General features: G+C 44.5%; 1 protein-coding gene across 1 annotated transcript; it reads right to left on the reverse strand.

Moving 5' to 3' along the window:
* Nucleotides 1–392: 392 nt before the first annotated feature.
* LOC126524514 (monocarboxylate transporter 12-like) lies at nucleotides 393–18517 on the reverse strand. The gene is made up of 2 exons (XM_050172815.3): nucleotides 17676–18517; nucleotides 393–3378 (listed from the first exon to the last, which is right to left on the reverse strand). Exons 1-2 carry the CDS (start codon nucleotides 18502–18504, stop codon nucleotides 2897–2899), a joined length of 1311 nt encoding a protein of 436 aa, XP_050028772.2. The 5' UTR covers nucleotides 18505–18517; the 3' UTR covers nucleotides 393–2896.
* Nucleotides 18518–24520: the final 6003 nt, after the last annotated feature.

The following is a 24520-nucleotide window of genomic DNA, read 5'->3' on the forward strand; positions in this document are numbered from 1 at the left end:
GTGACTTCGGAAGACTGGCACGCCGAAATAGGTCAAGAGGTGCAGCTTGAGGTCATTGCAAGGTGTCATCCTTGGAGATCGTAGCGGCAGGTTTCAATTTATAGGTCAAGTGGGAGGATATATCTTAGAGCCTGGTACTTGAATGGTTGAAGGAGTATTTGGTTCCCAGCTAGGGCTTCCTCCGGCATGGCGGCCCAGCCACCGACGGCTTCAGGCTTAAACCAAGGAAGGAGCGTGTCGGACTGTGGGTTTGACCAGCCTGCCATCGCCGGGCCGCGAGGAAAAGTTGATCAGTCCGCAGTTCAAGAATTGCAGGCAGCCCCTAGTAATGCCGCTACGCCATTTTTAGGCCATTAATAGCACATATGCGCAAGCTAGGTGAACGTCATATATTTAGAAGTATGTAAGTAGTTATTTATTATAATAAAAGATACATCTACAACATAATCACGTGAAATCACAGGACTACATTGTATAGCAGACCACGTGTCATCTTCTCGCCTTGCACATCCTCTCTGAGCAGGGGGAAAAGCGTTATTGATTGTGAAGTGGTATAGGGCTGTTAAGCAACAAAAGAGAGAATGATAAACCTCACATTTCATTTACACAGTTCTGCTTTCCACAAACGTTACACCTCATTACTCTGTTGTTATGGTCAGTTTCGCAATCCATACAATATTTTATAAATGATCCACACCAAGCTTCAAGGTGCGTGTTGTTGAATTATGGCACACAATACAGGGACGCTTAAATGACGGACAAACAAGGTAAGGCTATGTTGGCTTGAAATACCCACAAACACTTCTGGACGTGACACCTCTCCAAAAGGCAAGGCAAATATACACCAAAGACGACCAGCACTTCGCCGAGGTATAAAAGTAGACTGTTCTTTTGGACCTTATTTTGCGTATCCCGATATTACCAAATAGTATCCGGCATAATGAATGGTCAGCAGCCATTTTTTGAAGTACGTTGCAATAACGGCAGAGACGCTGATATCAGTGTCACCGATAGTGCTAGCCATCGTGTTTTATATGAGGTAGTCTTTTTTTAACGATGTAGTTAAATTTCTTGTATATAAGAGTTTTGTTGTGTATCATGACATTAATATGATACCTGGTGTCGGAACAAGCAATTATTCTTTCACACTAAATGTACTACAGCTCTTCGGGCCAGAAAACATAAAACTGTTTACACCTTTCTACTTTACTGCTTCTCTTTCAGCATTAGGTGCTAGACAATACCCTTAAAAAGCTTCTTAGAGGGTTATGACGGTGCTATAAGCTCCTCGATGCGTATCGTTATCATTTGCAAGGGTAGTTTTTCACTCCTGCAAGGAGACTATGGACTGGCTCATTTTCCGGAAATGGGATGTTTAAATGATTGGTGGAGCGTGGCGTATAAGCGGTATTGTCAACACTTCAGGCTATACGCTGAATTATTTTTGTTCGTCTGCTCTTGGCTGCTTTTTTGATCTTCGTATTGTACTATTTTCAATCGTTATCCCTCTGCATCGAAGCCATACAAAACCGTTCTGCTCGTTTAGTTTTATCCAACTATTGCCGTTCTGCAAGTGTCACATGAATGGAATCATGTCTTCATTTGTCTGCTTTTTCACTTCAGCGTAAATCTGCTCGACTCTGTTTTTTCGATGAAGTATACCATTCCAAGCCTGTTCTACGTAACTCGCTCATCGCATCGCACACTTGAATTTTTATGAAAGGAGCATCAGTTCGAAGTTGGTGTGCCTTATTGTCGTACTAATATGTACTTTCATTATTTTCTACCGGCCACAAGCACGGATCGTAACTATCTTCGCGCCAACTTGGCCTCCGTCATTGATGACAATAATTTTTAGGCAGAAAATTCCACTTGATGAAATTGCCCCATATTACCCACCCCCTCTGTAATGTTGTGCACCTTGATAGTAAATAACGGAAATCAAATGAAATGTGTAGCCTTCTTGTCTGTAGTTTTGCACCGCTTAGGTTTAACATTCTGTTATCTAATTAGTGTATGAAATGCATCATGTACTGAAAATTGCGCTTGGCAGTTACTGCGTGAACCCAATGGAAGGAACAGCACACGAGAAGACACGTAGCACTATTGTAAGCACAGACTACCAATTGCGCTTACATTGCTTTCTGCATTTCCTCGTGTGGTCTCCCTTTGTTGCTATTAGCAAAGAAATTCCCTACCTATTTGTGAACATACCAGCCCCTCAATGTGTTTTTCTCACTACTGATGAACTGAATTAGGTGGGGAACGTAACAATGAAGACGGAAATCTTACGCCTGTTCATCAGTTCACTATTAAAACAGTTTCCTTCCTGCAACTTTGTTTTCTACAGAAAAGGGTATTGTTGTAACGTCTGCGACATGAACACTTATACGACCTTTACAACCAGCTGTGGACTAAGCAGGCTTTGTCGGCGACAACGTTCTGTGCAGGACATGTTTCTTTATACATGGAGTGCTAAGAGTAGAAGGCAACTTATTTTACCAACTTAAGCAGTTGCTGCAAATCAAATGTTCGTTTAGGACGGCTCTCTTACTGGTAGCAACAACCTTTGATTTATTTCAGTAAATTTTGCTACCTTTTTGCTTCATCGCCTAAACAGCACATCCATGTACAACGCTCCTCCTATGGTGTTTGTGTCTCCGCTAAAATGATCTGTTATGTTGGTTGCAAAGATGTGACCTGCAGGCACGTCTGACACCCTTACGAATGCTGGCCACACTCTAATCAGTCGAAAGTCATGTTCACAACAATAATTCACTTTCACGTCTTCTTATCGTCGCCAAACCTCCCCAGTTTTAAACGATACGTGTACGGTATACCAGGACAGGACTGCAGATTACTAATCATGCTTATTAAAATGTTTTGCACTGCCAGGTCAAAGCGAGCCCAGCATCTTTTGTTCACTGTTGAAATCGGTCACACTGCCGTAATTAGAAACGCGCTGCGCACCCACAGGCTTCCTTTTCGTGCTTTCCAGGCTACAGTACTTCTTCGCTGTCCGTTGACAACCTACATTCGCTGCGTCTAAATGCGGCAAACGCTTCGATGGCGCATTCACAATCCATGGCAGTCCAGAGTTTCTGCTCTCTTTGAAGGTCTTGGAAAAGTGGCACTTCTCTTCTCCTGGGCAGAAGCAGGGAGTCAGAGATGAGTGGTGACACTCTTTGATGTATGACACGTTGCATATCTCCTTTCGGTTGGGCGTCTTTGCTTCCTCATTAGGTAATGCAGGCGGAGAAGGCCTTTTGCGCCGCTCCCAGTACGATATAAACAACCACAGAAGGAAGAGAACGACCTGCATTCCTCCTAGCATTCTGTAGAGGTTATTGTAAGATCCGAGTGTGTCCCGGAAGTAACCTGCGTGCAGGATCAAACAGGAAATACGAAGGCGTTATTTAATTTCTGCTTTTTAGTTAAGAAACAGCAGCGAATCTACGACAATTGTACGAATATAAGACTAACATTGACTACAATACGTTCATTCGAGCATGCCACTAAAATTTGTGTTGCTTTCTATGCTTTAGGAGATGGGGCCAAAGGAAGGTACTGCGGTCGCATTTGAATAAAGGCGCTTGTACCACCACGATTAACAGTAACTGTTACTTTCTGTGCCACAGTCCTTGCTCACATTAGACAAATGGCGGGTGACACCATGATACCCATTCTTCATGTACAAGCGAAGCTTGTATCTTACAGGCAACAACCACTAAGAAGTTAAACTATGCACACTAAAAAATGGAACTGTCTGACATACACTGATGGTGAAGTGCGTAAAGACGCGTCATTCCAGCACTGGAAACTTTCTACCCTTATTCCACAGTCCATGCCACCTTGCATTCAAAGAGTTTCTTGAATAGTTTACCCATTTATAGCGCCTTTTGTGTTTTTCCCCCTTTATGAAAGGTGATGAATGAGCGAAATTTAAGAAATGCTTTTAATATTAAACCTTGGCCATCCAAGCAGCCAAGCAACTAATTTACAACGTGTGCAGGCTACAGTCTGATGATAAGGAAGATGCAGGCCGATCTTTAACCACTGGCCATGACAGCTCTAACTTAATTTCTTGTTTTCGTTAAACCGTTCAGTCTCTACCCATCTATATCTTTCCATTGTAAGTAACCTGTCGTGCAATTATGTCCTCTTAACTTTTAATTTAATTTCACCGACCGAGTTCTCGGCCAATCACGCAGAGTGGGTACCTCTCAATATTTCCAAGGGGGCATCTATATCTACATCTACACGCTATCCCTTGTGATTTGTTTACATCGACTGCCTGCTGCGCGGCGTTGACAAGCTCGTCTTTGCGAAAAAGCAGTGGTACAGAACAAAATAAATGTGCATCCACATGAAATACACCAAATATTCTGGCTTTTATCGCTGTTTCACCGGTGCATATATGTTCTTTTTTATTTCCCGGTATTTAGGGACGCAAAACCTTTGAGTGGCACCTGCTACTCTTTTTCACAAATACCAAATATTTACTAAATATGAGTCACAAGCTGACCATGTATAAAAAGAGTACCAAGAACAAAAAAAAAAACCTTTGGCACAATGCATTCCTTATGTCTGTCCATGTAATGAAAGTTTCTTAGCTTTGGAGGACGCCGCATTTAAACACAACACATGGTATGCACACTGTGTACGTCACTTCATTTGCAAATAACGACGTGCCCATGGTTTCGAGTGCTTCTCTGTTTTTTCCGCAGCTATGTGGATTTTCCGAAGGGATGCCATTCCCAAATGAAACAAAACTTTCCTGAAGCCTATTTTGTATGCGTTTGATGGCTGCAATAGTCTTTTTCCGATTCGTTAGTAGTTCAAAGAACCCCTCCGCAGTTTTCTGCGAAAAGGAACTGCACTTGCTACCGCCGTAAAATATCCTGCGAACGATTTCCACACGTTTATGTCGTCAGAAATCAGGTGAGTGAACTAAAACACATGTGGTGCACAATGTTCAGAGAACCCATGCCAGAATGTGTAGGTACGACTGAACGAGGATGTAGAAAGAACCACACACTGAGAGAGAGCTACATTCAACTATAGATTTTATTTTCGCGTGCATTGTTAAATTTATACCGTACGAGCGGAAACAAATGACACAAAAAGAACATTCAGTGGTGCTTGTCGTTCAACTGTACACGTGCCTAAGGCATTAACAAAACATATGGTGGAATAGATACAGCGAGAAACCGAGGAATTGTATGCCTTTTTCGCAGAGCGAAACTGATGGCATGCTCATGCACCTTTCTTCAAAATTTGCAATTTTAAGGGTCTCCACCATCTGTCATGTCATCCTGTTATAAGCCCGCTAGAAAACAGAAGTATTTTCAGTCATGCCTGTACAGGGACAATATCGGCGATGAATGCCCAAATGGGCCGAGATTACTCTAGTGACGCTCTACCTATGTTCTTTCAGCCTCTTATTGATGAATCTGCCAGCCTGACCCAACATTAGTTCTTCCGCACGAAAACAGAATGACGTTGACGACGTTATGAGTGCAGGTTACAAATCGTTTGCGATGTTGAGTAGAACATACGTTCCTTTTGTTATTCTCTTATTTAACCTGTTTATAGCTTCTTTAGAAGCTCAGGGGCAGAGAAAACCCCGTCCACCCCACACTTTGCCGCTTTTTTCCAGACATTATGTGAAATACAATGAATGCATGGTACCACAGCAATTTTCCTAGCTCTAGCAGTGCTACTGGCTCCCTTCGATTCGTCTGTATACGTTCTGCGTAAGCCCTCGGCGACCTAGGGTATACGCATCGGGTAACCATAATCTGACAGGCGTATGACCTGATCTCTGAAACTGCTTTCCACTTTGTGGCCACATGCCTTCATGAGAGAATGATCAGTACAACATTATACTGCTGCGCGTTTGACAACTTTTTCAGCAATAATCTCAAAAAGCGCAAATCGGATTACCAAAATTTGCTAGGCGCTTGGCCTGATCTCCGAAATTGGTTTCCACTTTGAAGCCAAATGACTTCATGAGAGAATTACTGAAACAAGGTGTTGTGAAACGCTCAATGGTTTTTCACCTTCAACAAACGCTCACATATTATCGTTGCAGACTCTCACACATAGACGCACACATGAAGGTACCATCTTGCTGCATAAGATTATGCACAAGTCCTCTGCCATTCAGGCACCCTTCTCTTTTGTATCTTCGAGCGCACGTTCAGCCAGACAGAGTGATTTGCTAAGCATCGTTCCTTTTAGCCTACATATCTACTGTTCTTAGCTTTCTTTCGTTCCGCTTACAACTGAAATCTGGAAAAGTTTCGATCGTTTGCTTCGCGTATTGCCATTTCAAGAGATTGTTGAGCAATTGCCTAATCATATCGCATGCTGATTTGTTCTTTTCTAGTGTAACTTCTTGTGTACGTACTCTAATCTTTACCCACTCCTGCTATGTCTAGAATTAGAGAGAGCAGTATTTGTAAAAGAAATGAAATAAATATAGGTCCGCTTTAGCGCGGAAGAACACATTTTTGGTCAAACGGGCAGATGCACCGATCAGAGACTAAAAGAACGTAACTATAACGTCACGAGAGTAATCTCCGGCCATTTGGGCATTTATTGCCAATATTGTCCCAGCAAACTCATGTGTGATGGTAATATTTTGTATAGTGCTCATCACTCGATGACAACAGGGATTGTGGAGCCCTATAAAATTGCAAAATTGGAATAAAGGTGCGTGAACAAGCCATCAGAGTGGCTACCTGAAAAATAGATACAATTCCTTGGTTTATCGCTGTAAATATTGCAGTGTATGTTTTAATCATGCCTTAGAGACGTGTATGATTGCTCGAAAAAGACAACTGAATATTCTTTCTTGTCTCTTTTGTTTCCATTCATTTCGTATGTATTTATTGTGCATGCAAAAGTGCGAAAATAAAATCTTAGACCTGAAGGTAGCCCTGTCTCTGTGTGTCTGTTTCATTCTACGTTCTCATTCAGTCGTTCCTAGAGACTCTATCATGCATTCAAACAAGCTAGCCCACCAGCACGTTTCACCCAAGTTTAGAGAAACGCCACCGTCGTCAGGGACTGAATAGACATTGATGAAATTTAACAGTACGGAAACGGTGCAGGACGTTTGGCTTGAATTTCGCGCTATATAAGCCATTTGATTATTAGATATGGCGGCACGACTTCTATTAGTTTTAAAAGCACGCAGTTTCTACGGCAATGTACACCTCCGCCGTAGATAGAGGTTAAATGAAAGAGGTCTCAAAAACACCGAAATGGGCTACGAACGCTACGCCTTAAATATGAACACTTAAAGTCGGGTGGCACAAGTGCTTTGAAAACTATTTACCGAAATATATTGTCTTTGTCATACACAGGGCTAAAAGATAACTAACTCACAAAGAGGTCGCATACAGCACCCAAAAATGCGTTGTCAGCTCGCATGAATCTCATAAAAACATCCCCAAGAGAGATCACAAAAAACACATAACGAGAGGTGAGCTAGCTTACATAGCTTCTCTAAGTACGTAGTGCTTCAAATCAGATTATAGAAAAAGTCGTCACAGAAAGCGTAACACGAATTATAACGCAGAAATGAGTACAAACTTCAAAGACCCACTCACAAATATGTTACTGCATTCCAGAAATCGTGGGAGACCGGCCGGCCTTCGCATATGTAATACTCTAAATTTTCTGACCATAAGCTTTTTGAGGATCAAAGGCCTGTGGCCTAATGTCATTTGTGTAGATATCATATTGCGTTTGGATGGTGGAGCCATTTGTGCTTGAGCACATCGCGATAGGGGAAAATTGCGAAAGGACTGGTTACGTGCTCTGCCATGCTGGAGTGAGAGAGAGAGAGACAAAAGGGAAGGAAAAACAGGGAGGTTAGTCAGTGTAAATGGTGGTTAAACTGTGCTGGGGAAAAGGGTAAATGGAATAAAAGGAGAAGGAAGAGAGATAAGAAAACAAGAACAATCCACACAGTAACGCGATGTTACGCGCAACAATAGTCAAAGGCGTTCGCACATATCGCATGTCCTTCAAAACTTGAACAAAGCCCTTAAGGCCTTGAGTGCCGAAACCCGTCAGGACCAGTGCCTTACAACTTTCTTTTCTGTGAAGGGGCGATTGTCGAGTTTTTCGAGTATGGTCACAAGCACTTTTCTTTGCACATTGTAACGTGGACAGTCACAGAGGAGGTGCGCGATCGTCTCTTCGCAGCCGCAGGTGTCGCAAGCAGGGCTGTCGGCCATTCCAATGCGGAAGCAATAGGGGTTCGTGAATGCCACGCCGAGCCATAGGCGGCGCAGAAGTGTTGCTTCCGCTCGTGGCAACCCTGGTGGAAGACGGAGTTGCAAGCTTGGATCCAATCTGCGAAGACATGTGTTCGTGAATTCACTGGTGTTCCACAGAGTTAGCGTAAGCTCGCGTGCGAGGGAGCGAAGACTTGTCGCTGCATCTGTTCTTGACAGCGGTATGGGTACAATCTGGGCACCATCTTGGGCCCAGATTCCGTCATTTCCCGAAATTCCGCAGTGACCCGGTATCCACTTGTAGATGATGTTGTGTCCCTTGTCGATTGCGTAATGGTGGAGTAGTCGGATGTCTGCGACTAATTGCACATTTGGGCCGTGGTTGAAAAGGGACTGCAGACACTGGAGATCTGCCTTTGAATCACAAAAGATGGACCATAAATGTGGTGATTTGGGACCTATAAACTTCAGAGCAGCACGGATAGCTGCGAGTTCTGCAGCCGTCGATGATGTAACGTGAGACTTCTTGAATTTGATAGTGACAGATTGAGCGGGAAGTACCACTGCTCCAGCTGAAATTTTAGAGCAGACAGAATCGTCCGTGTAAACGTGGGGGCGTTCGTTGTGTTTTTCATGTAAGAAAGAAAGGACGGTTTTTTTGAAGGCGAAAGATGACATCTCCATTTTCTTTTTGATGCCGGGAATAACAAGAAGGGCCTGGGGTGGATGCAGGCACCACAGCGGTATAGATGGTCGTGCGGCAGGTGTGAAGTTTGACGGTAAACTTCCGTGGTTGGCGGCAATAATTATGCTAAACGCTGAACGAGGTCGAGTGGCAGGAAGGCAGGCGAGATGATGCGATGGAAGTCGGGCGAAGTGCCTGATGGGCTCCCTTAAGGACATGGATATACGTATTGATAGGGTGGTCATGCACGATGGCTATTGTTGCTGCCGTTGATGCACGCCTGGAAAGGCCAAGACAAATTCGCAGAGCTTGAGCTTGTACAGATTGGAGGGCTCGGAGGTTGGTCTTACCGGTCCCACCTAGTACAGGTAAGCTGTAGCGTAGGAGACCCAAGAACAGTGCGTTATAGAGTTGGAGCATTGCACTCACAGACGCACCCCATGACTTTCCTGCAAGAAATCTGAGCACGTATGTTATCATCACTAGTTTCCTTTTCAGGTAAGAGACGTGAGGACCCCAGGAGAGGTCTCGATCTATTATTACTCCTAGAAAACAGTGCATCTTCTCGTAGGCAATAGGCTGTCCAATAATTCTAACAAAGTATTCTCTCATTGCTTTGCGTGTGAAAGCGACTATACAGCACTTCTGGGAGGACACCTCCAAACCTCGTGCTCGAAGATAGCTGGATGTTAGTGTGGCCGCTTTTTGCAATCTGGCACCCACCTGTGGACGCGTCGCTCCTGATGACCAAATGCATATATCGTCTCCATAGATAGAAACATGGACCGATTGTGGAAGGGTGTGAATGAGGTCGATGAGCACGAGGATAAATAGAGTGGGACTCAAGACTCCGCCTTGTGGTACTCGGTGGTAGGTGTTGTGTTGTGATGATGCACCATCCTCTGTTTGCGCAAAGAATGTCCTGTCTGTCAAGTAGCTGAATATCCATCGAAACACAAGTCCCCCTAGGCCGACATCGCCCAAGGCGTCCAGGATGGCTCGATGTGTTACGTTGCCATAAGCGCTTTTAACGTCCACGAACATCGCCGCTGACAGTCTCGTTAGGCTTTTTTCTTGTTCAACAGACAAGACAAGATCGATGACGTTGTCTACTGAAGAGCGTCCGCGTCGGAAGCCTGCCGTAGCGTCCGGGTATATGTTGTAGTGTTCGCCTCTAGAAGAGCATGCCGGATTGTTTGACCGAGGTTGCCAAGAGCTGCGTAAGTGACCCCGTCAGGCCCAGGCGATGAAGAACGTCTACACTCTGCCAGCGCCCCTTGTAACTCTTCGATGGAAAACAGATTGTCCATACGAGAATCCCGCTAGATCGGAACGTCAAGGGGGTCATGTGCGGGAAACGAGGATGGTAGACCCACTACCCTTAAACAGAAATCCTCCGCTACGTCGATCTCTCGGCGACCTTGACAGAGACCAGGCATTTGAAGGGGCGGCGTTGTTGTGGTGATGTTCGACGACCGCGCACCGTTCTCCATATATGTGATAGGGATTTATGCGGATCAAGGGAATTCTTTGTTGGCCTATAGTTCTGAGTGACCATGACGAAATAAAGGTGACCGAGATTCCTCAATATATTTTACGTGCTATTTTACGTGCTCAATATATTTTACGTGTGAGAGTATGTATTGAAAGGCAGGGAGGTTAACCTGAGGTAGTTCCAGTTGGCTACCCTGCACGGGGTAAAGGAGTAGGGAAGTAAAAAGAGAAGGGGGAGGGAGAGAGAAACGCTGACGAGCGAGAACAAACCCCGAACACTGTAGAGTGGTAGGGGATGACGTGGTTAAATTCTATCGTGAAGGCCCTAAGGACGCAGGAATCTTAGTAACGCGAATAAGGCTTGCAGCTCGGATGTCGCGTGGTCCAACATCCATAGCGGACTGTCAGAGCGGATTATGTTATGCAAGACAGGTTTTGTAAACGTAGTACCAAGTCTCTGAAGTGTGGCTTGCTAACTTGGTTCTTTTCTATCACGGCGAAATGGTACTGTTAACAATGATAAAGTTTGGCTACTGCTAACAAAATTATGTTTCTATTTAAGACAGTGAGCGTATGCTCTTGCATATTCGGCTACATGCGCAATTCGCGATATCTGAATCAATTACTTTGTGGTCGAACAATTCCTTCAGAAACAGCCTCACCCATGCAGGTTCTCCTCATCAGCATCATCATTATGAGCAGCAGCAGCAGCCTTTTTTTAGCTCCACTACCGGACAAAGACCTCTCCCTGCGTCCTCCGATTCTCCCTGCCCTGCGCTAGCTTATTCCATCTTGCGCGTGCAAATTCTCTAATTTCATAACCACACCTAATTTTCTGCGGTCCGAAACGGTGCTTCCTTTTCCTTGGCACCTCAGTGGTCCTCTGGTAATCTGCACTACGCTTTACATGGCCTGCACAGCTCTATTTTTCTGTCTAATTGTCAACTAGATATCGGCTCTCTGAGGCCCACCGCTCGCTTCCTATCTGTAAAGGTTACGCCTCGCATTTTTCTTTCCATCACTATTTGCATGGCCTACAACTTGTTCTTGAGATTCTGCAAGTTTTATAACCTTTATGTTAGCACCGGTAGAATGCAGCGGTTGTAGACTTTTCTTTCCAACGACATTGGTAAGCTTCCATGCAGGATTTGGCAATGGCTGCGGTATGCACTCGAACTTTTTTTTAATCTGTATTTTTTTTTAGAGTCCCCTGTGAGTAATGCACCTAGATATATGTACTCCTGCACATACTCCGGAGGTTGATTACCAATCACAAATTGTTGCTCCCTTGTCAGGTATGGGGTATTATCTTTGACTACTGCCTATAATCTTGAGCCCTACTCTTATACTTTCTCGGTTAAGGTCCTGAATCATTTCTCGCAATTCATCACTATCGTTGCTGAACAGGACAATTTCATTTGCAAACCGAAGGCTTATGAGATATTTGCCATTATTTTGTATTTCTACGCCTACTCACACTAAATAATAAAATATTTCTTCTAAGCATGCAGTGAATACGATTGGAGAGATTCTGTCTCCTTGCTAGATCCCTTCCTTGACATGTAATTTATACTTTTCTTGTGGAGATCCAATGCAGCTGCGGAATCGTTACAGAAATTTCCCGAATTATTCTCGTATGCTGTCCTGTACTTCTTCATTATGCAATCACTCCATCACTGCTGGTATCTCTACTGAATGAAATACATTTTCATATTCTTTGAAAGCTATGTAGCTAGGTTTATTGTAATCCTCAGAACACTGAATTACCTGATTGATGACATGAATGGGATCCATTGCACAATACCCCTTCATAAGCTAGCCTCTTCTGCTGGCCGATTGAAGCCATGTTTCCCTAATTCTATTGGAAATTATCTTGGCGAACTGAAAGAAAGATAATGGACATATAATTATTCAGTTTTTAAGGTCTCTCTTCCTCTGGATGCGTATAACATTAGCATTCTTCTGGCTATCTGGTACACTTAAAGTCGTGAGGCATTGCGTATGAAGAGGTGGAAGCTTTGCAAATCTAATATAACCTCCATATTCAATTAAATCGGCTGTTATTCCGTCTTTTCTTGCCGCTTTTCCCAAGGACATGTCTAGCAAGCACCTCTAACCTCAACGATAGTAATAGAAGGAGCCTCTGTATCCTGTTCCTCACTACTTTATTTGAAGGTTACGCAGCTGTTCTAGGTACCGTACAGGTCAGGATAGAATTCGTGTGCTGCTTTTACCTTATCATCTAAACAGCTGATGACATTACCGTGCTTATCTTTCACGGCATACGTCTTTCCCGGTCCTATGCTAGGTTTTCTTCGGAACGATTTTTTGTTGTGGCAATTATTATCGCTTCCTAAATGTTTCCGATGTTATTCTTTGGAGTATCCCTTTCTTTCTCCTTGTTTATAAGCTTTGAAAGTATAGTGAATTCTATCTGACCTCGTGAGTTATACATTTTCATACTTTCTCGTTTATTTATTACGTTTTTTTTTTACTAAGGCTCAATTTATCTACTGGTTGTATTGGTGCCTTACCTCGCACTTCAGTTGCTGCTTCTGTATTCAGCAAAGTTACGGTTTCATTCATTACCTCTACGTTATCTTCATCTCCTTGCTCTAAAGTTGCATATTTATTTGCGAGTGCCAGTCTGAGTTCGTTTGCTTTCAACCTTAGTGCTTCTAGGATTGCCTCTTCTCAACTAGTTTTGCTCTTTCTTTCTTCAAACTGAAAGAAATCTTAGACCTCCCTAAAGGATGGTCCCCGCCCTTTACCTAACACTTGCACATCCTGCAGAATTGTCCCCTTGCTGGCCCGTTGTGTTTAGCTCTATTCCGTGAACCATCGCGGTAGCGGCAATATATCAGGCATGACTAGCATGCCGGAAATACTTTTCCGCGTAAACCGTGCTTCTCCTTCGCGCAGTCCAGTCAACGCGCGAGCAAGGGCCATAGGGACGTGCTCTCACTGGCCTCCCGAGTGGCCGCGCAGGGCGCCCTCTCCACCCGAGCTCTCTTCCTCTGAGTGCATCATCGCCGCAGCAGATGCTCAGAGTTCCGCAACGAGGTGGTTAATAAGCGTGTGTCTATTCGCGATGTGGCCCCTGAAACTTTTCTGTGCCGTTTCGGAGAGCAGGCAAACCTTGCCGTAGCGCCTTTGTGCGTTGCAGAGTAACGTAATGTCCTTCCCTAACCATAGCTTATAGGGTGATCCTTGTGCAAACCCATCTCCGCAGCTCGAATCGGCAGAGAGTATGCTATCTGTCGCATTTCTCGTTTCTCCATTAGGGCTTTTCCAGGCACACTTTATGCTACTCCGCTTACTGGAAAAAGTTTTCCTTATTCGGTGTATTTCTTTGTGGAATGTCTACCAAGATCACACGTCTACTATTCCTCTAATCGATGCCGTAGTTCGCAATTGTTGGCTCTCCAGCCTACTCCAGCCTACTTTTGCATTGAATTCCCCATGATTACAGTATACTGAGTTTGCACTTTTGCCGTTCCTAATTGAACATCTTCATGAAAGTATTCTACACATCATCCTCGCTTGAGGTTGCAGCGTAGTCATGTAATACATTAATATATATCTCCGATTTAGCTTTATTACGATGACTACGACGACTACCATCTCAGTAGTGCTGTATAATTGATCAGTGTTGCACGCAATGCCCTTATAAAATAGAAATCCTACCCCGTATTCTTTTTTATCTGGAAAACCTCTGCTACAGAGAACGTGGCTGTTAGTTCGGCATAAGTCTCAGTACTCCTTCTGAGCCCACGAAGTTTAATACTATTCCTGCAATGCTTCATAATTCTTCAATGAGTCCTGCTTCAATGTTGCACCTGACACCGACAAAAAATGCTCAGAGCCAGTGGTGCTGTACGAGTCCACATGCAAGCCAATTACGAAAGACCACTGCGCTTCAACAAATACACTCCCTCACCAGAACAGGAACTCACTTCCCGGGTGCAGTATTCGGCCACTACGTCTCTCATAACTCAATTAACCCTTCACACTCAGTGCTCCGTGGCTGCGGAGCACCTGACCAAGGCGGCGGTCAGACCTGCGACGCAGCAGAGGGTGCTAAGAATATCCCGATCCTGACAGACCATCACTGGTCTGTCAGGATCATAAGCGTCACTACCACAAATAAAGGAAGCAATATTGCGTGTGACGGAGCTACGTCCTGTTCTTCTATATAAAAAATATTTTCACCTTGAGCCAAGAACATAACTATTCAAAGGAAATAAAATGAAATGAAATGAAACTGGATACTGAACCCGGCAAATTTTAAGACCCTAACTCTATCGAGTGAACCTAGCTTGGCAGGCCCACGTAAGATTCGTCGAATAACTGCTGCTAGCGAGAAAATGAAAGTCTGAAGGAATTATTTTCCTTGGCGCAAGCGATATAGTATTCTTCTAAAGCCTGTGCTTGCGTTGCTTTGTGTTACAATAAACCGGAGCATTATACGGATGCCTCGAAAACACTGTACACGCTTAATTTTCCTTCGAGTGTCGAATAGCTGCGGTTAAAGTGCGGATGTCTTTGGGAACCATTCTCAAGTTCACGCTTCGGGTCAGTATAATATAATGATTTCCATTCATTCTAGTTTTTGTCATAATTCGTCGCTAACCACTGGCCCGTGCTTGTGATAACGAGCACATAACGTCACTCGCAACACTGAGAAAGCGAGGGAAAGAAAAGTGATTGGAATGCCATTTTGACACCAGTCTGGCTTTTGATCGTCAATATTTGCAATATACTTTAAAGAGTGCACTATTAAAATGCGCACATGAAGTGAAATATTTACTCTCATAAGCGTCAATACCACAAATAAAGGAAGCGATATTGCGTGTGACGGAGCTTCGTCCTGTTCTTCTATATAAAAATATTTTCACCTCTTACTTCATTTCACCTCTTACTTATTTCACCTCTCTTACTTCATGCGTGGGTAAAGTAGCGGAGCACGTCATTCACAACCGAGTGTCACGCTACATTGAGGAACACGAACTCCTCCCATACAACATGGTAGGGTTTCGACCCCACCTATCCACTCAGGATGTTATGTTACTCCTAAAGAGACAGATCTTCGACGTTAAAACAAGAGACGTTCGAGGCATCCTCGCCCTCGATCTCACAAAAGCATTCGATACCGTCTCGCACCGCTTCGTACTGGAGTCTGTTGCAGGCCTCGGCCTCGGCCAGAGATTTCAGGAGTACGTACGCTCCTTCCTGAAAGACAGAGAAGCCCAACTGCGAGTCTTAGAACTTAAGTCGGACCCTTACACGCTGGGCTCCGTCGGAACACCTCAAGGCTCAGTCATCTCTCCATTACTATTTAATATAGTGATGAAGGGACTCGCAGACAGACTACGAGACATCAAGAACGCAAACTACGCTTTATACGCAGATGACATCACCATTTGGAGCCTGGGAGGCTCCTTGGCAGACATGGAGCAGGCATTACAGTCTGCCCTAGATGCCACGGAAGACTACCTACTAGACACAGGCATGAAACTATCCTCCAAGAAATCGGAACTCTTACTATTTCGCAAGTCTTGCCAAGGAGTCCGCTACCTAACACCTCTAGACGAACTTCCGATCGCACTACACACAAGAGACGGACAACAGATTCCGCGAGTCGACCACATACGCATTCTTGGGCTCCTAATCGAAGCCACCGGATTCCACGGACACACTATCAAACATTTAACCGCCAAAACTGAAAACATGATCAGACTCATCCACAGAGTCTCGGGGCGCAGAAAGGGTCTCTGCGAAGACAACCTTTTGCGTATATACCACGCATTCCTTATGAGCCACATTAATTACGTCGCCTCTGCCCACAACTGGACGAAAACGGAAAAGACGAAACTAAACACACTCATTCGCAAGAGCATCAAACAGGTCTTGGGCATTCCACAAAGAGCAAGTACATCAAAGGTTGACCAGCTAGGCATGCACAACAACATCGACGAAGTGATCGAGGCTCAGACTATGGCGCAAATACTACGCCTATCCTCGTCCAAAGCCGGTAGACTAATCCTAAACGAAGCTAATATCCCCCCATCTCCCTATTTCGAGCATGCGATTACCCTACCGAGCGAAATTAGAGGCAACTACAAGGTATCACCATTTCCTAGAAACGTCCACCCACAACACAACGTGGGCAGGCGCCGGGCCCGCGCCCGCGCGATTCTCGATCGCACCGACGCGGATCGCGAAGCCACCGCATTTGTGGACGCTGCCCAGTACGGCAACACATCCACTTTCGCGATAGCAGTCGTGGACGGTAACGGAACCATACGATCATCCGCATCGGTTAAAACGACCACCAGCGCTAAAGCAGAACATATAGCCGTAGCCATCGCCATGGCAGACCCCACATTTATTCATGTCCTCACGGACTCGCGTGCCGCAATTCGGGCCTACGAAAGCGGCAACGTATGTAAAGAAGTGGCGCACATACTACTAGCGAGCTCAAAGGAGAGCAAACGACGCCTCTCCTGGTTCCCCGCTCACATGGGGAAAGACATTCACCCGCGGAAACCAAACTTCAATGAGACGGCTCACGACCGTCGCGAGAACTTGCCCGCCGCGACGGTCCCACGGCCTCCGAGGGGCTGGACATTCAGTTTAATGACCCGCTACTCACTTATCACGAAATCACCTCATACTATCGAAAAGGCAGAATGAAATATCCGCTCCCGCACTCCAAACTCGAACGCGCGCAGGCGGCCGCGTTTCGAATGCTACAAACGGACTCGTATCCGTCACGAGGCCTACTGAGTCACTATAACTCGGACATCCCGGCAAATTGCCCAGACTGCCAAGAACTTTAGTGCTCACTCTCGCACATGCTATGGCAATGTACCGCGTTACCAAAGGGCCCTCTCTCTAGTGAGCCCGAATGGGAAGAAGCCCTCAAAAGCCCGGACCTCACACTCCAGCTCAAGGCCGTCCAGAGGGCCCAAGAACTGGCGGAGCGTCACCACGTTCCCGTCCCGACTTGGGCGTCGCCTATGGTTTCGGCCCGAGGAGCTCCCCGTATGGGATCTCTAACGGCTTAATCTCCTCAGGACCTCACTGAACTTCTTGACTGACTGACCTTGAGCCAAGAACATGACTATTCAAAGACGCTAGAGAACCCTTTCAGTCACTCAGAGAAAACGGTCAACCGTTTATGTTAAACGCTTTCTGATATACTGTCCTTCATTTTCTACTTTGATATTACCGATCCTTACCTATTAGCAGTGGTTTGATCAGCAGTAAAGGTACAACGAGGATTCCAGCGACGCCGTATCCAACGGGAAGGTTGTCCATACCTATGTAATCGGCCATGAGGACACCATGCATTGTCATGCCGCATCCGTTAAAACACGCAGCAAGAAGGGTGGCTACCACCAAGGAAGCATATGAGTTAGCCTCCGGTAGAATGGCGATGGAGGCGGCAGTAAGAGCTGCGTTGCACCCAACAAGCGTACTTCGCCGAATGACGTTCCGATCAGCGAGCAGTGGAAGGCCGATGCGTCCTATGGCGTCAGTTATGGACAGATATGAGAGCAGCGGTACCGCCAAATGCTTCGCCACGCCTTTGTCGACGGCGAAGTCCACTATAGTCGTCAAGAAAATGTCCTCGTTGTAGCACATTACTGTCCACGTGACGAGGATGACGTAGAACATGGGTAGGCGTAGCACTTGAGCCGCGCTCTCGAGGACGCCAGGTTTTCGCTCGGTGCTCGACGAACTAGTGCGGGAACGGTGCTCTGATTGAACAATATCCTTGCTGTTCAGGTTGACGTCACGTTTCTCTGCTAACACTTCTTGCCTGGCCTCATAGTGCGGCGCAGTAGTTGTGGGTGAGTCAGAGCGCAGGAGAAAGCTGATGGGAACCAAGTGCAAGAGCAGGGCGCCGAATATGAGTAAGCAGCCATCGAATCCGTAGGAGTCCTCGAGAAAAAAGAGCACTTGAGGAATGACGAGGGACGAAAGTATCGATCCCATGAACATGATCCCGTGTGCCGTGCCTCGGTACTTGACGAAGCGCATGCTGAGGAAGACCTGCAGCATCATGCTCACGGTTCCGGCCCCGGCTCCTGCGCAAGGTATGAAAATAGGGCGTATAAGATTACACGCAAGTAACGCATGGACAGAAGCTTACAATTGGTGGCTCTGTGATTTCTATTTGAATTGAGTGGAGAAATTTTACGTGCCATAACCACGATTTGAGTACAAGGCATGCTGTATTTGGAGACTTAGTATTAGTTTTGACCACCTGGGAATCTTTAACGTGCCCCCAATGCACAGGACACTGGCGTTTTTCCATTCCGCACCCATTGAATAGGTGCGGAATCCCGCCGCCACGGCCGGGATTTCATCCCGCGATGTCGTACATAGCAGAGCGACACCATAGCCGCTAAGTCACCACAGCGGGTAACCTGATTTCTACTTACTCGTCACCATACTTACTATTTCCATCGAGGCATCACGTGAGGGAACTCAGGGATTTATTAGAGGTGTCATCCAATAAAAATACTTTTAGGAGACAAAAACAGCGCACGCAACAAAACGGGCGGCCAGTTGCAATAGTCCAGTGTAAAAGCGTGAGATATTGGGAAAATATAGACGATAAATAGTAATGGCACACAAATGAATATTGCTAACATAGTTTGCTAGGCGTACAAACACTGATTGTCGCTACTGATTCACTCATGTCATACGACACTAATGGTTGTTTTTTTCTACATGAGCGGTCGCGCATTTCAGATAACAAGTCCATCAATGATTCCCAAAGAACAAACATTTGAAAGTATTACACTGTTTTAATGCTATCCCAACTTCTTGACATTTTCTTCATGTTGAATTCGGACATTTCGAATTCCAGTATTTACGCCATGCCATTATATCTACAAAATGGCCAAGACAGAACCAGGGGCAATGTGGCCCTAACCGTGCCACGCCTCTTCATTGGGCAGTGATTTTTGCCTGGCATCACCCCACCATTTTCTACTGAGATTGTACGCACGAAGCTGTCTTTCTGCGATGCTGCGCAGCACGGTTTACAAGAACGTCAGCACAGATAGAGGAATGCCACACAATGCCAATCACAGCGCTACCAGCGTTCGTTACTGTACAGCCTTTCGTCACCTCACCACAAATTGGCCTTGGCCATACATAAGACGCGCCTCAGCAGTTCCCCTTTTGTGGGCATGACATAATCAGTGGCAACATAGCCTTACCTGTGCCTCAGCTTTTTATTGTGCAGGGTATTGTAGATACCAGTTAATGTCGTAGTGATTGCCGCTTTGTTATGCTTCTGCCATGCCCCGAAAAGCTTCTTGATTACAAATAATGGTCTTCTTTGTGTGCAAGCTGCTTCCGTGCCGAGATATAAACGGGAAACCAAGTCCGGCACAAAAGGAAATATTCCAGAAGCTTCTCGAGGGTCAGCGTGCTATTCAGCAACAAATTGTTGCATTTAAAAGACAGTGTACGAATAATGAGTAACTAATATGTGACAGTTTGCTTTACGTCCATCTGATGCAGAACACGCAAATCAGGTGCCTTAAGCTTATCCAACAGGTTATGCAGTTTCAAAGAAGAAAGTAGACAGAGATTCGACTATACAAGAAAGCGGTTACACTTCGTTGTTAACAGCAATCCTTAAATTCCATGTGAAACGAAATTATCCTTACATGAACAATTTGTCACAGAATATTTCAGACATAAATTATAGGTGAATTGTAGTTTCCAGGGGTGAATTCATGCTCTTACGAAACCGCGTAACGTGTTCAAATAATATTTGGTATTTAAAAAGGCTTTCCATTTATATTAAAGGCGGCTACGCACAGTCTAACCTACAATCGCGCTGGCTCCTGTGGCAAAGCGCGAAAGCTGAAAAGGACAAAGAAAGAAAACTATATTTGATTTAGGATAAACTGAAAGTAGATAAGGACATTCATTACTGGAATGGCAACATGGTAAAACGTCTTACGATTGCAGCCCACTGCTTTTGTCAGCACCATTTTTTGACATGACAAATCATGTAGGCAAACAAACCTAAGTATATGCAACCTGAACCCCTACAGGGCTCTTAATAAGACAGAATTATTGGAAATATCATTGATGTAACGTAATCCCTATATTGCTCTTCTAACTAACCCCTTGTTAAGCAATGAAATGAGTGATGATAGAACTTTCCTCTCCCGCTCACCAAGGGTTTAGAAATGAATGATTTACTAACGGTAGTGGCTTATTCATTCTATTAAGCAATGAAATTGACGATGCTTTGCTAGAAGGCATCACAGAGCTTGAATGCCTATGTAAAAGACAGTGCTGCTGCGGTCTTACTTCTATTCGGTACACAGTTTACAGGTCTTCCGATGCCTCACTTATCTTCCTCAACAAACCTCCAGCGCACAAGACTCTTTTAGATCTAGTATATCTTTCTCGAACATTTTTCCTGCCTCAATGCGTCCATAGAGCAAGGGTTATTCTATCACAATCTTGAGAATGTGGTTTACCAGTTATACCACTATGTGCCCCCAAAATCCTCACTGCGTTCCTCCGAAGATTTCTTGCGTGCAAATGATGAGCGCTAATGGAGCACTTTGAAAGCTGCCTTCTTTATGTTATTGAATGTTGAGTTCTTTTGGACAGATTTATATAAATACGCAAGACCTGCATGAATAATGTTTTGCCAAATAAGCGCAAACAATTATCTAACAAACCCCTTGGGTGTCACGCAGCTTCATTAAGTTCAGGCGCTTACTGAACCGAACAAAAAAAAAAAGAAGCGGGCACTTACGACCCTTATTCTTGAACCGCAAGAGCAGCTGACACGTGAGCTTGGATATTGAAATCACTCCTGCTTCCAATATCTGTTGCCCTAGATTCGTCTAAAAATGAGTCGGTTAAACTCTGAAACTAGAACACAGAGACAAGTAAACCAGTTTCACAGGTCGCAGCCAGCAGCACAATGATAACCAATACGAAAGAAATTGCTGTAGATTTTAATAACTATTCTTATAGCGAGTTTGCGAGTCCCAGTATGGGGGCACTCAATGCATATTCGTTCTTTTTGTCACCGACAAATTATACCTTGTATTATGGAATGCTTTCCTCCTCTTATACAAAGTACCTGAAGTAGTCCTGCGGCCCTAATTAAATATTCTAAAGATATTCACACGGCTTTAGGCTGAGTAATTTGCCAAATTTCTTGTAATTCTTCGTGTATCACTACCGGCTGGAGACCTTCCACTCAATACACTCATAACAATAATACACTCAATTAATCCCGGTAGTCCACACACTTGTCCCACTACTAGCATCATCCTTCGACAACAATGGCCATATATATAAGATCTCTCGAGTGTATGGCAAATCATTCGGCCTTGTACCTCAAAACCACATATTACTTAAGCTCAGAAATATTGGCCTGTCATAAACAATATTACCCTCGATTGCTGCATGTTTACCTAACCGAAAACAGTTTGTGGGAATAGATGGGCAATACACGGACTGTCTTGAAGTAACATCTCGGGTACTTCAGGGAATGGTCCTTGGTCCCATACTATTCTTGTTGTACATTAATGATATTGTATTGCAAATTTTACTAGCAAACGTCTGTTTGCTGACGATTGTGTTTTGCACCAGAAGATCTGTAGCAGCATCAATCAAGTTATACTTAACAGTTGCCTTAACAACATACAGGGATTGGTGCTAGACAAATGGTAATAAACGTTGGGAAACACCGTCCTTTATGTCACGAGCGAAAAAGGTACTGCATCTTAACACTAACACTTTTGGTTCTGCACACATGCAGGAAGTTTCCAGCCACAATACCTGGTAGCTACTATGACTAGTACTAATAACGTATCTTGGAACTTGCACATTGACAATAATTGCACTCCAACCTCTCGAAAGCTATGCTTATAAAGACACAAGTTGTACAGCGCGCTTTCCCACGTCGAACTAAACAACTACACTACTATTATGCAACCCACGCTTGAATAGGCTTGCGTCGTATGGGACCCACATACTGACGACAGCCTTAACAACACTGAATGAATACTGAGAAAGGCCATCACATTCATATGCTGAATTTATTCTCGGCATGATTTCCCCGCCCCACTAATGAAAGATAACGCTATGGAGGCGTTATACTTATGCAGAAAATATCAGTGTATTCAATTCGTATCCCTGCTCCTGAATAACAAGCTTGTTGTCGACCCCAACGAGTACCTGTCACGACTAGCAACTAGACTAACACAACATGGCAGCCCGCATTCTTTACACGGTACTATGCCAGAACCGATACATATAAGAACTCCTCCTTTTATTGAATAGAATGCAACAGACAAGAACATGCACCAAACACTCACATCGAGTAACCTGTACGAAATGTTAACAATGTCGTCCTTGTCTTAAATTACATTGCCGCAATGTGATACATTTTTTTTCTTTTCTTTTTTTGCCTACCCTGCTCCGGCCCGTTTATGTGTGCTGTAAATACTAAATCGAAAAAACATGAAATACATATAAAGCATACAAGTCAATGTTCTTATTTTTATTGTACTGGCCGGATAAAATTGGTACTTTCGTGTGAAAGCAGATGCATTAAAAGCGGCATGAAGACTAACTCTTGCGCTAGAGCTCCGTGGTAGGCGTATCCTAACGCGCTAAGGCGTCCCGTTGGGGCGACTCACTATGTGAGGCCGCGGCTGCTTTAGCACCTTTTGTCCCCGTTCAACGGCAAGTGCGACAATTGCAGCCGCACCTGGAGGCCCGGGAACTACTGAGGAAGAACCAATAAAAGCACCTCAGGCATGGTGATCCCAGCACCCTTGGCGCCGCCCACAAGGTGATCACGCGTTGCAAGGATAGAGGAGGCAGCGATCCGAATAAAAGCAATATTTGCGTCTTTTTACAAAAACGTCTGGGGACCTAGGGACGTGAAAGCGCTGCAAAAAGTGCGATTTGCCTTTAGATGTATTTTGTAAAGCGGATGCTATCGACTCTGATGTGGGCCAGCGCCCAGCTGACAGTAATGGTGAGAGATTGTTGCGACATCAAAGCATTCAGTTCAGTCGTCAACAAAAACATTGGAGCTTGCGCCTGCTTCCTTTAATTGACATTTGCGCCTACTCTGCGTCGTTACTTCATTCTAGTCCTTTCCTTTGACTCTGCAATATCGCTCACCATGAATGATGCCAAGTGTAACTGTCATCCAGGCTATATTTGGTGCAAAGACAGATGCCATTACTCCCACGGCAGTTACCAGGGCTCCGGCTCTTAGTGTAACAGCGGCACCGATCCATTGGCACAGCGGTCCGGCTAGGATGCCTGGAAGCAAACCACGCTGAATTAAATGGGAGTGACAAAGCTTTTACTTCTATAAGGAATTGAAAAGATAACAACTTCGTAATACGTATCAGAAGGAGCAATCATAATAAATAGTAAACTGGATATGCTGTATTAGTAAACAATGACTGCCATTTGCTTGAAAGTATTGGCTTATCGACAACGGCAGCTTAAAGGAAACTTTGTAAACAACATTCACTAGCAGTGCATAGCGAACGCATTACGTATAACTCCATTCAGGACAAGACTCATGGTATTTCATTGCCCTCAGTTATCACCAAACACCTCTTTCTTAGCGGTGACACTTAATACGTAATTGATAGATAAGAGACGACAAAATTTCTTACGGTTATATTATATAGACATCAAACTTACGTGAACATACTCAGACATTCATTCAAACAGCTTTTTCGGCATTCACGATAATATAAAAACTTAATTTGTATTACTTTCAAACTGAAATCCTTATATATTTATATGATGCCTTTATCCATAGTGATCTTGTGTACTGCCTATCCGCGCGGGGCGATACGTAACGGTTGCATCTTACACGCATTGAACATTTCCAAGTGCATGCATTACGTCCGATCACCTTCAACCCCACTTTAGTCTCATCCGGTACCTATTCTTCAGAACTTGAATTGTTACATCTATGCGAACTTGTTAGTCTTAAATAATTGATCGTTAAACGTCGCCTTTTAAATCATGAACTGTGTATTTGCAGTTT

This window comes from Dermacentor andersoni, chromosome 3 (genome assembly GCF_023375885.2).
Source record: "Dermacentor andersoni chromosome 3, qqDerAnde1_hic_scaffold, whole genome shotgun sequence".
Classification (NCBI taxonomy): Eukaryota; Metazoa; Arthropoda; class Arachnida; order Ixodida; family Ixodidae; genus Dermacentor; species Dermacentor andersoni.